The following is a 13060-nucleotide window of genomic DNA, read 5'->3' on the forward strand; positions in this document are numbered from 1 at the left end:
GAATCCATCTGGTGGTGATGCTGTCTAACCCACATTTTTCTATCTTATCAAGTAGTAGGTTGTGATCTACTTTATCATATGCCTTATTGAAGTCCAAGTAAATTATATCCACAGCATTCCTCTGGTCCACTAATTTTGTCACTTGGTCAAAGAATGTAATAAGATTTTGTCTGGCATGATCTGTTTTTGACAAACCCATGTTGACTTTTAGTGATGACCTTGTTTGCATCAAGGTGTTCGCTGATTTGTTGTTTGATTATCTTTTCCAGAATCTTCCCAGGTATTGAGGTCAGGCTGATAGGTCTGTAGTTTCCTGGATCTATTTTTTCCCTTTTTTGAAGATGGGAACTTCTTCAGCTCTCTTCCAGTCCTCTGGTAGTTCCCCAGTGCTCCAGGATCTTTGAAAAATATAGTTCAGTGGTTCTGAGATCACGTCTGCCAGTTCCTTGAGAACTTTGGGGTGTAATCCATCTGGTCCTGGTGATTTGAACTCGTCTAGGCTGGACAGGTGCTCACTTACCATTTTCTTGCCTATCTTAACTTGCGTTTCTATTCTGTTTTTTATAGCACTGGTTTTGGTAGGTTGGACTGTTTTTTCCCTTTGTGTAAAGACAGATGCAAAAAACGAGTTAAATAGTTCTGCTTTCTCCCTGTTGCTTGTCACCTTCTTGCCATTTCCCCCCACAAATGGACCTATCATTTCCTTAACTTTTTTCTTGTTTTTTATATGTTGAAAGAAGCTTTTGTTAGTTTTGACTTTGGTCGCAAGCCTTAGTTCATTTTGAGCCTTAGCTTCCCTCACTTCATCTTTGCAGGCTATTTGCTGATATTCTGCCTTAGTTATGTGCCCCTCTTTCCACTTCTTATACTTGTCTTTTTTATCTTTCAATTTATCAGAGAGTTCTTTATGCAGCCATGCTGGTTTCTTTTGAGAGCTGTTGTTTTTCTTCTTTGTTGGTATTGTGCTAGACTGGGCCTTATTATCTCACTTTTCAAAATTTTCCAAGCTTCTTGAGTTTTTTTTCCCTTTAGGATTCTCATCCATGGAATTCTTCCCAAGGTCTCTCTAAGTTTATTGAAATTAGCTCTTTTAAAGTCCAAGACTCTAGTTTGGCTGTATTCTATTGCTTGTGCTTCCATAATGTTGAATTCCAATATTGCATGATCACTTCCCCCCAAGGTTCCTGTGGCTTCCACACTTTCTATCATTTCATCTCTATTAGTGAGAATTAAATCCAATATGGCTAATCCCCTAGTTCCCTTCTCTACTTTTTGGGAGAGAAAGTTGTCTGCTATGTTTGTCAGGAATCTGTTAGATCTTCCACTTGGTGCAGTTTGTCTCCCAGTTGATATCAGGGTAATTAAAGTCCCCCATTCCTATTGTGATGTGCTTCCTACATACCTTAGTTAGCTGACTAGCAAAAAGTTCATCTATTTCCTCTGTTTGGTTGGGCGGCCTATAGTATACACCTATGGCAATGTCATTTTTCCCCCTTTTATATTGACCCACATGCATTCAAGTGTACAGTTTTCTTCATTGTTGTGCTCTATTTCTGTAGAGATAAAGTTATTTCTTATATATAGAGCAACTCCACCTCCTCTTTTGTTTAGTCTGTTTCTTTTAAATAATTTAAATCCCTCTAGCTGTGTGTTCCATTTGTGGGTTTCATCCCACCATGTTTCTGTAATGGCAACAATATCATATCCGCCCTCATTTACCTGAATTTCTAGTTCACCCTGTTTACTGTTCATACTCTACGCATTGGTGTATAGACATTTGAGTCCTTTATGACTGACCCTGTGTTTACTTGCTACATAACTTGTGTGGTGCCTGTGTTCCCCTATTTTCTTAGATTGCCGGGGACAGTGATGTTTTGTATCAATTAACTCACTGTCCCCATTGCTTAGTTTAAATGTTCCTCCAGAAAAGTTGTGAATTTATTGCCAAGTAACTCAGTCCCTTTCTTGGATGGATGCAGACCATGTCTTTTGTATATTTTTTCATTGGACCAGCTACAGACATCGTGATTAATATAACCAAAACCTTCTCCTTTAGCCACATATTAAATTCTGCTATACGCTGGCCTTTTCCATTTTGCTTCTTATACACTGGTAAGACCTCTGAAAAAGTGAGCCTACAGCCTATTCTGCCGAGTTCCTGCCCCAAGCTCTGGAAATCATTCTGCACAGAGAGTACATCCTTTTGGGACAGATCATTAGTGCCAAGATGTACAATAGCATCCACATCAGAGTCATTGCTGGCATTGTTGACTATTTTGAAAATACGCTTCTTGTCCCTACTAGCAGTAGCACTTGGAAGACACCTGACCTCTTTTGAAACCTCTGTATCCTTTCCTAAATTTACATCCCTTATAACTGAATCACCAATCAGAAGGTGGCTTCTCTTTTTGAGTACCTTTCTTTTCTTGCATGACTGATGTGTAATACCTGATTCACACTTCTCCCTGTCAAAAACAAGTTCATCTTGGATCATGGTCCCCTGCTAATTTGAGTTATCATCACAATTACCTTGACCTGTTTCCTTAATGTCCCTGTTAAGGTCAGCAAGGGCACGGTATCTGTTATGCAGGGGCACAGCTAAGGCTTTGGGTTTATGGTTCACAGCTCTCACCCTGCCAGATCCCATGGTTGTCCACACTCCCCTTCTCCTGCAGGATCTTTGCGGTAGAGGGGGCTGATAGCACGGAGGCTCAGTAGAGTAGGAGGGCTGAACTGAACACCTGATTTCTGTCTGAAGATTACAGATTACAGACCTTAGATAAATAATCTGTCCTTGTGGACTAGTGATTTGTGTACAGATAGGACAGTTTCCCAGTTTGAAAAGAGTGCTGCGAAAGACAGCTGCAAAACAAGTGTTGCACTGAACTAAGCCAGACATGCTGAGATGAAAGGAATCTCAGATGCACTTGCCCTGAATGTACCACCACTATTTTTGATTTTGTTATATGATTCACACGCCATTAGGTGCGCGGGCCGCTACTGTGCTCCTCCACCCACCTTCTCAACTCACAGTATTGTAGCTTTTCCCAGGAGCCTCTAGCAGTTTAAAAGCAAAGAGGGTCCAATCAGCAAGGGCTTAGTTACTGTGCTCCTCCACCCACATTCTCCTTAACTCACAGTATTGTAGCTTTTCCCAGGAGCCTCTAGCAGTTTAAAAGCAAAGAGGGTCCAATCAGCAAGGGCTTAGTTACTGTGCTCCTCCACTCACCTTCTCCTTAACTCACAGTATTGTAGCTTTTCCCAGCAGCCTCTGGCAGTTTAAAAGCAAAGAGGGTCCAATCAGCAAGGGCTTAGCTACTGTGCTCCTCTACCCACCTTCTCCTTAACTCACTCTGGTAGTTGAAGTATAAATACCCATAATAGAATAAATGGAAGATCCTAAAATAAGGATTTTTACACTTGTGAGACCATCTCTCCTCAGTTGAATCAACTTGTTCTTTTAAATCCAGCAGGAAGGGCATTCTCCAGAAACCTTACCCCCACCCCAGGTGCTGTCATCTGCTGGGACTATCAGCCTTCCTAGGTAGACTGGACAGGAAACACAATAAGCTAATTCTATTTTATTTTAAGGCTACATTATAAGAATCTTCTAACTCTGAAAGTACAAATCTTTTTACAAACTGATAAGTTAAGATCCTTTCTGATTTGTTTTTATTTTTATTTTTTGCCATTATGCAGCTAGGAGCTCCCTCCCTAGACACTCTCTTCGTCCCTACCACCCAAGGTCATTCCCACCTACCCTAAGACCTGTTTATGCTGTGATGCCTGAGATTTGGAACATTTTCCCCCCAGAGATTAGACTTGCCCTGGCCTTACTGATCTTTTTGTAAGATCTTGAAGAAAGGTTTTTGTCATCAAGCCTGAGGCCCTGGATGTATGGTTGAGCCTGTATGAAGATTGACTGTTGTGGTTTGTTGGCTTTTCTTGGCTGTTTTATATATATTTTTAGTTTTGTTATATTGTCTCACTGGATGTAGGTGTAGTTGATATATGTAGCTTTCACTGTTGCATAGTAGAGATTAATTTGCCTGATAATTCTTAAGAATTTTTTTTAATTTTAATTTTAAATTTATTTTTTTAAAAAAATTAAAATATGCAAACATGAGAGATTAAAAACATTTATTCTTCATTTTGAATTTGTTTTGGAGGCAATTTTTTTTTAAAAAAATTCTATACAAACATGGTGGCAGAGGGTTGTCTTAGATGTTAAAGAATTAAGTCTCCTCACAATCTTTCAACATCGATTGTGTTGTTGCGCTAAGCAACTTCTGGACTCTAGAAGACCATGGCTTCTAACTCCTATATTCCATAATGGTGTTAATAGATTCTGCTTTTTTCACCTTAATTTTGTAAATATGACTTGTATTAATTTACACACAATAAAACTAAGTCAAACCCATTGCCTTATACCAGGTATTCTTCCTGTAATGGCTATGGTTGGGACTGGCAACTCCCATCGTTAAGTGATGGGATCATTAAGCAAGACATCACACGCACCCAAATTTCAATTTTTTTATAAGCTTCTCCATTGACTTTGCTTGTTGGAAAGTGGCTTTGGAGCACACAAATGGCGATCGTGTAATTGCAGGATGCTGTGAAGGTCATAAATCCCTGATGATTGTGAAGCACCCAAACCTCTTATCACATGATTGTGGAAATGCTGTGATGGTCCTAAGTGCGAGGGCTTGAGGGCGCCATCAGAACTTTGAACGGTGACTAAACAGGGCAGGTGTTAAGCGAGGACTAGCTATTCACTTAAAAGATGAATAGTTCTGTGAGGTTACTTTTGTGGCATAAAGATATTTAATAACACATTTTTCTGTTTATATGCAGGTACAGGTGGGCCAAGCAGATATCCCATGCCCGATAACAGAGTGCAGTGAACATCTGGATGAAACCACCATTCTCTTCAATTTGCCACATGATGACATCATCAAATATAAATACTTCCTGGAACTTGGCCGTATTGGCTCAAGCACCAAGCCATGCCCTCAATGCAAGCACTTTACAACCTTCAAGAAGAGAGGTCATATTCCGACCCCTACCAAAACGGAGAACAAGTACAAAGTGAGCATGCTCACACAAGTAATGGATTAAATGGCAGAGCTGTGAGCAGCAAAATTAGGCCAGGATATGGTGGGCATTTAAATGGGCTTTCTTCTCTTACTGGAATCTCATGTAAGCTGTGTTTTTAGACTACAAATATATAGCTTCATACCCAGTATTGGTCAACCATTAATCTATCTGGACTAGCTAGTCAGATGCCGTGTTAATCCTTATGTTTGTTGTGTCTTTTTGTCTACATTTGGAAATGGCCCTGCAATATTTTATGAAGTTTGTCAGTTCTTACACTCTGAAGTATTTGGTGGTCTTTTGCAATATTTATTTTAAGTGTTGTACATATATGAGTACCCTAGCTGAATTTTACAAAGTTCCCAGCTGTACTTTTGTGAGTTGGTACTGCACTGAAATCAATCCATCTCAAAGTACATGGTTTGCGTTTTGCTCTTGGGATTATTCTGATTTCTTTGTGCCACTTTGGTCTGAAATTCAATTAGGTAGTTAATAGATCTTACCTATGAGAATGCAGCTATTTAAGCTTAGTTCTATTAGGGGCGAGACCTGGCTCAAAAACAGGAACTATGAGAGAGACCTTGGAGTCCTACTGGACAATCACTTGACTATGAGCTAGCAGTGTGCAGCAGCAGCCAAAAAAGCTAATACAATCCTGGGTTGTATAAACAGAGGCATAGAATCAAGATCATGTGAAGTATTAGTACTGCTTTATAAAACCCTAGTAAGACCACACCTGGAATACTGCAGCCAATTTTGGTCACCATATCACAAAAAAGATGTTGCGAGTTTGGAAAAAATTCAGAGGAGAGCAACCAAGATGATCAAAGGCCTGGAGGCTAAAACATATGAAGAACAGCTGCAGGACTTGGGTTTGTCTAGTCTAAAGAAAAGAAGAAATAGGGGAGATAGGATAGCAGTATTCCAGTATTTGAGGGGCTACCACAAAGAAGAAGGGGTCACGTTATTCACCAAAGCACCAGAGGGGAGGACGAGAAACAATGGTTGGAAACTGATCAGGGAGAGAAGCAACTTGGAATTAAGGAGAAATTTCCTGACAATGAGGACAATTAACCCGTGGAACAGCTTGCCTCCAGAAATCGTGGGCACTCCATCACTGATGATTTTTAAGAGGAGACTAGACAGTCACTTGTCTCAGATGGTATAGGTTCTCCTGCTTGAACGGGGCCGGACTAGAAGACCTCCAAGGTCCCTTCCAGCTCTACTCTAAATATATGTGTTGTTATATGTGCAGTATATTTTTTGGAAAAATGCACACTAAAATATGCATGATAAGATACTGCATGTGCAGAGTCCCAGATTAAAAATTGTATATATATAAAAAGAATCATCAGTAATATAGGCATAGAGTTTTGCTTTAGATTCTTATTTTTAATGCTTATGTCTGATGCTGGGGTAATTTAAAGACCATATAATATTAAAAACAAGATTTGGAAAGAGTGGTTCAGTGAGCTACAGGATCAGGACTACAAATTAGGGATTGGTAGACAAATGTATAACACATTTTCTTGTAATATTTAATGTGGTTCTGATATATTATTAACTCATAGTCCAAACTCATGGGTATGCTCATTGATTTTAGAATTTGCAGCTAATTCATTGCCAGGAGGATGCAGTCAGCACTAACTGATATTTAAGGTTTTTTTTTTAAATGCTCAGTATGGTATGTAGAACTGGGTGTTTTGCTTGTTTTTCAGCATACACGTTTATAAACCAGTGGTTTAGAAAAGTCCCACCAAAAATTAAGAGATCAAGATTTCTTCTACACAACACAGTTATTTTGCTGGTTGACCAAAATTGAGGTTATCATGTCAATTTAAGTGGAGTTAAATATCCCCATGCTTCTCTCACTAACTGGTACCGGTAGGTACACAGTCTTAAACATGTGTACCTATTCTACATTTGTAGAATAATGTTCTACAAATCATATGTAAATAATTCATTTATGTTCCAAAAAAGGTTTTTCAAATAACTTTTCAAATAGTGCAGGAGTTCAAAAGTAACCCTCTTTAAAGCAACTGAATCTATTTAAAGATAATATATAGCAGCTGTACAAGTCAGTCACATGATCCTTGGAAAAGATGCCTCTGCTTTAAGAAGTTTTAGACTATGTTCTCATATTCACTAAAGGGACTTTTTGGAACTGAACTGGAAACTGTACTGCCCTAATATTTAGATTTTAATGTAATATTTATTAGATGGGATTTTATAATCTAATATTTCATCATATTGAATTAATTAGATACAAAAGCATAGTGTTCTTTGAAAATATTGTTAGAATACAGGACGCTTAATGAATATATCTTTTTTTGTATTCTTAATTTTTGTTTTAGGACTAATGTACTTTATATTCTACATTCTCTCTTGAATTGTGTTTTTCTTTAATCATGTTGAAAGTATTAGAAAGCAGATGAGTTAGAACCTTGGAATGTGTTATTGACTTGTATCCTTACTCATCCCTCACTTTCTTTATTTCTTAAAGTACTCTTCTCTATTGTGCTGTCTAGACAATATGGCCGGCACATTAAATAATGCTGCTTTAAAGGCTCCCCCCCCCTAACTTCCTAATAGTTGCTATGGCTTGCAAATATATAACTAGTTGCTGTGGACATTATGACCACCTTTGATTTAAGAAAATCTATAAAAATTCCTGTGAGCTTTGAACCATAATTTATTCAGCTCATGGTACCTGAACTGTTTTGTGGAATTATCCTTTGGGAATCCATTATACTTTAAGAAAATCAAAATTAAATTTGCATTTCAGTTGTTCATGAAAGACATGCAGTGAAAAAAAATTCTGGCAGTATATATCTAGGGTGGATATATCTTGTTTTCCTAAAATAAAGCTTGAAATTTACAGAGAGTTAGGGTGTACACTTTAATGGCAACTTATGTATTTCTGTGCATTGTTTTTTTTCCTGAAAAACATTTTTCTGCTTATTTATTTTATTTATATTCTCACATCAGCTTATATAGCATTGTCTCTCCCCCCCCCCCATTTCTACACACATCAACCTGGTCAGACATACTAGGTCAGGGGTGTGGGCCTGATGCATCATGCCAAAACCACTCCCACCCCATTGCCGGCAATGGGAAAAAAGTCACAAGACGTCGTGACACGTCATGTGATGTCGCGAGTTTGACACCCCGTGAACTAGGTTGAAAAGCAGTGTGAAACACAGTTGGAAAAGAAAGTCTTCACACACAAAACCTTGGGGATAGGCAATCTGGTGCCCTCTGGATGATGAATATTACAAGACTTATTAAACCCAAATCATCTGTATGGAACCAGGCTAAATCCTAAATTTATTTATTTAGAATATGGGATGGAATATACGGGTAGCAGTAGTAAGGATGTATAGAAGGAACACATAATAATATGATACACACACGATGGAGATGTGTGGTCAATTTTGTAAAGCATAAGAATTTCAAGAAGTTATATTCTGGAGTTAGATTTTTGTATCTTATTAGACAAACTGTAAGGCTGCACAAAGCATTACATAGATACTTTTTAAAGTACTCCTCTTCAGATCATTAAGGTATTTGTAAGCCCTTTAAAGGATCAAGCGCTTGATTCAGTGGTTGTGTGTTTGTGCATGCTTAGGCAACTCTTCCATAGGATATGCTGGCAAAGTTGTTTGGAGTTCAGATACTTGCTGAAACAATTTGGAGTAGACCTTAAGACAGTTTTGTGGAGTCTCCCAGAAGATGTAGAGACAGTACTTGGCACTTTGAATAGTGGTCTTTCATGTGCTAAGTACAGCATCTACACCTAACTTAATCCTTCAGTTGAAAGGTTTTGCAGTTTTAATAATCTATATTTTCTATAGATATATATGATGTGCAGGGGTCCTTGGTGCTCTCTGAGCTTGCTTGTTTTCTTGCAGACATTTCCTTACCCTAACTAGGTAACATCATCAGTGCTTTTCTTCTGCAGACAGATTTTTAAGGATAGATTCAGTTTTGCTGACATCAAAAATAAAAGCCATTTTCTATCTTTCTTTGAATGCTACTCTTTACCATTCTTTGCATATAGCGGAGATATCTTCAATGGCTGATCTTGCAAAAGCAGTAAATTATACCAGCTGTTTCCTACACACCCAAAAAGGAGAATACTTTGTAATATATGGTACATGTTAAGCTTACAGTATAAAACTGCTAGTATTTTCTCCTTTTACTTCAATGTTTATTGGTTCTAACTTTTGCACTTTTACTGTGAAATGCAATTGCCAATTCATCAAAAATACTTAGCAATGTAATGATAAAAAGAATTATCAGGTTTAGCCCTATAAGCAGCTTATGTCTGGCTAGGTTTAATTTGATATTCAAATTTACCTCATATTGTTCAAGTGACCAAATATCTGTGTTGCAAAACTAGGTTTTAGTTGAACATTAAGAACACAACTTGCTCAACTAGGTCATATTTACATATGATTATTAATATTTCAAAGTTCAGCTGCTTTTTTTTTTAAGTTACTGCCTGTCAAGCAGAGAGCACAGCTGAACAGCTCCCACCAAGGATAGAATATTGCAACTTGGAAAACTAGAAGACCAGGTTAGAAGGATAATTGCCCAGTGGGTTACCTAATTTCTAAGAAGAGGACTAATCAAAGCAGTGCAAAAAATGCCATGATTTGATTCAAACTATATTTCTGATTTTTAAAACTATAACATATTCTGTTGAAAATATGATATAGGAATAGATAGTGTATTTGCCCAAATATATGTTGCCAGGAAGAACATTCATTCAATTTCTTGTGTCTTTTGTCTAGACATTCATGTCAACATAGAAAGCATTCCATATTTTCCCCCCAAATATTGGGCTAAGAGATAGCAACTGGGCCAGTGAGCTTGGTGGCTGGGAGGGTCTTGCACATGGAAATCCCTAGTGCTGTTAAAACAATTTAAGTACACCATTTCACTGGGGCTTATTTATGGTAAGAGAAAATAGGGATTTATCTATGCCTCCGTGAACTCCTGAATGAAAGGCAAGAATAAAGTCAAAGTCAAACAAATATAGCTCGCAGTCCTGACATACTCTGTGGCTATGGGACGTACCTAGAACAAAGAAATGTAGTTATGAGGTTATTTTTTGTTTGTGTTATACAGTTTTCCTATTATTTCAAGCAGAGGCAATAAAAACAACTATTTACAAAGCTAAGACAACCTAGCTTTCACTGGTCCACTGCCAGCGTCATCAGGGTAAATACTAGGGGGTGGGGAGTTTGTTTATAAGCCTTGTTGATATAAGCCTAAGTAACCGTAAATATCCTAGCTGTCCTGCATCTCCTTGTGCGTGTCCAACTGCTTTCTTTCTTCCTGTTGTTCCTTTCTTTGCCCCTTTCACCTCTGTCAATCCTACCCTTCATTGTTGTGTCTCCTCTCCTGTCTTTTTGATCCTCTCAACCCGCCCTCTTTGCGTCCAGCCATGTGATGCTATTATTATTCCATCTTCCAAACGCCCCCCTTCCGCAATCATAGGCTGCATGTCCTGGGCTGGCGTTGTATACACCCTTCTATTACCATTCCCGCCCCTCCCTTCTCTAGTGCATCTGTCCATTGTTTATGCCCTCTGCCATTCAATCCTGCCAATCTCGTCCCCTCCGATCATTTGTCGCATGTGGGTATGTGCACACATTGTGATGCCCTTCCCCCCTGCCTCGTCAGCATGCAGTAGGTCAGAGTGGCTGCTGGATCATTCTCCATCTTGTTGCGCTGTCCGCTTTCAGCAAGTTGCTCCTTGCGCGTAGGCATGTGTGCGCGTTGCGGCATCCTCCCTGTCTCGTCCGTGTTCAGTCGATTGGAGTGTTTACAGGGTCATCCCTGATCTTGTTCCACCGTCCGCATTCAATCGGCTGTTGTTTATCTTGCTTCTCCTTTTCTGTGGGTTGCACCATCCTCCTCTATTCGTTGTTCTTCCTCCATGGGTCCCTGCATTGCTCCGCCCTCACCGATCTGTCGAATCCCCTCCGGACTTTGGGTTGGGCATGCCCGTATACCTGCCTTGCCTCCCAGTTGTTCCTGTTTCTCCTCTCTTCGTCCGATTGATTCCGCTCTTTCCAGCCGATCTCCGTTCACACATAAATGCATTGGATGCAGTCCGCTCTTTCCCTACCACTTCGGCGTTCGGCTGTCAGGAGTTATTGCAGACTCACTCCTCACTTGTTCCCTTTCCCTGGTGTAGACGGGTTGATGTGTGTCCGGCCTCCTTTCCCCCACATGGGTAGCATGGCTGCCTATCCTCCTTGGTCCCTCTCCTTCTGAGTGCAATCAGCGTTTTGGATTGTTCTTCATACGCTTTCAATGCTTGATAAGCTGGCGGTAGCTCTATGTGCCGGTTGATCGAGTGTATGTCTGAGAACCAGGCTTCCCTAAGCAGCCGGCCTCCTTTGGAGGTGTCCTGGGCGATAGCTTCCGTCCCCATGAAGTCAAATGAGTGGCCATTGCTGGCCATGTGTGTCTATATTTGTGAGTATTGTTCCTGCCTTTTAACAGTCAACCTATGCTCATGGATTCTGGTCTTTATCCGTTTGGCCATCTCTCCGATGTAATTGCATTGGCAGTCCTTACATTGTACGCTATAGATCACAGATGATTTTTCTTCCTCTAATAATGGCTCCTTGGGGCGCATCATCTTGGTGTCCCAACCAGACACTCCGGACCAAGATGATATTTACTGTTAGTTAGGACGGGCGGCCCTATTATTTATTTATTTATTTATTTTATTTGTATACCACCCTTCTCCCGAAGGACTCAGGGCGGTGAACAGGGCAATGCATGTTAAAAGACAAAATACAAAAATTAAAAGAGATTAAACAAAATGCCCACAACTCTTACACGATCAGTGGGCAGTGCACTATTACACGATCAGTGGGCAGGGCACTGAGTCAACAAGACTTATAAACAAACTCCTCACCCCTTAGCATTTACCCTGATGACACTGGCAGTGGACCAGCAAAAGCTAGGTTGTTTTAGGTTTGTAAATAGTAGTTTTTATTGTTTTTACTACTTTAACAATAAACAGCTGTTTTATATTCTTCCTGGAGTTTGAGAACTTCATATTGATATCTATCTATCTATCTATCTATCTATCTATCTATCTATCCATCTATCTGTAGATTTATGTTTCAAAAATTAAAATAGATCTGTGCCTTGACCAGGAAGACATAATAAAATTGATCTCTGCTTAATTAATGTTCTGCTAACAGCTTTGCTGTGTGATATTTTTAGAGCCTTGAGAGCCGTATAAATTCTTATGTATACAAAACCTCATTCAAGAGAACTGGCCTTGGTCAAAGGTCATAATAATAGAATGCTTGCTGAAATCTTAGTGGAATCCATAATCCTTATCACATCCAGGTTGTTGCAGACAAATAGATATAGGGTTCTATCAGAATGCCTTACCAATATGAAGATAAATTGATTATCTTGGTATTAATTAAAGATTAACATATGACACCAGTTTTTTATTTGGCATGTTATAATAAATGTAACAGCTGATATTCTGGATTTTTATGAAAGTTAAAAGCTGTCTGAGAGTCATCACTGGACAAGATGGGCAGCACATTAATAAATAAAGGCATAAAACAGGTGAGAAATAGAGTAAAGACTTAATGTGTTTGCCTGTTTTAGGAGTAGAACACCCAAAACATTCAGCAGATGATCTCCATTACTCATTTTATGACATTTGCTTTCCTTAGAGGAAAAGTAAACATAAGTATACAAAGATTATTATGTAATTGTACTTTGTCCATAGTACATATTGAAAACTTAGATTCCTGTATTCCTTAAAGATTACTACCAAAATATTGTAAGAATGATAGTACTTTAGTATACTACAAAACTTAAGCATGAACAATAAATTTCCATAATGAAAACAATATGTTTTGAGGAAAAATTAGTATGACGGAAAGCCTGAACAAATTTGCAGATGTCTATCAGC

The 13060-nt window shown here is 39.0% G+C and overlaps 1 protein-coding gene across 1 annotated transcript in view; it reads left to right on the top strand.

Annotated features, from left to right (window-relative positions):
* RNF217 (ring finger protein 217) overlaps positions 1–13060 on the top strand; it is a 56808-nt gene that overhangs the window by 20325 nt on the left and 23423 nt on the right. Inside the window, exon 2 of the mRNA XM_081324598.1 lies at positions 4855–5088. Within this exon, the coding sequence (XP_081180724.1) occupies positions 4855–5088 (234 nt within the window). The remainder of the gene's footprint in view (positions 1–4854; positions 5089–13060) is intronic.

The sequence above is a fragment of the Vipera berus genome (assembly GCF_964194415.1).
Source record: "Vipera berus genome assembly, chromosome: 1".
NCBI lineage: Eukaryota > Metazoa > Chordata > Lepidosauria > Squamata > Viperidae > Vipera > Vipera berus.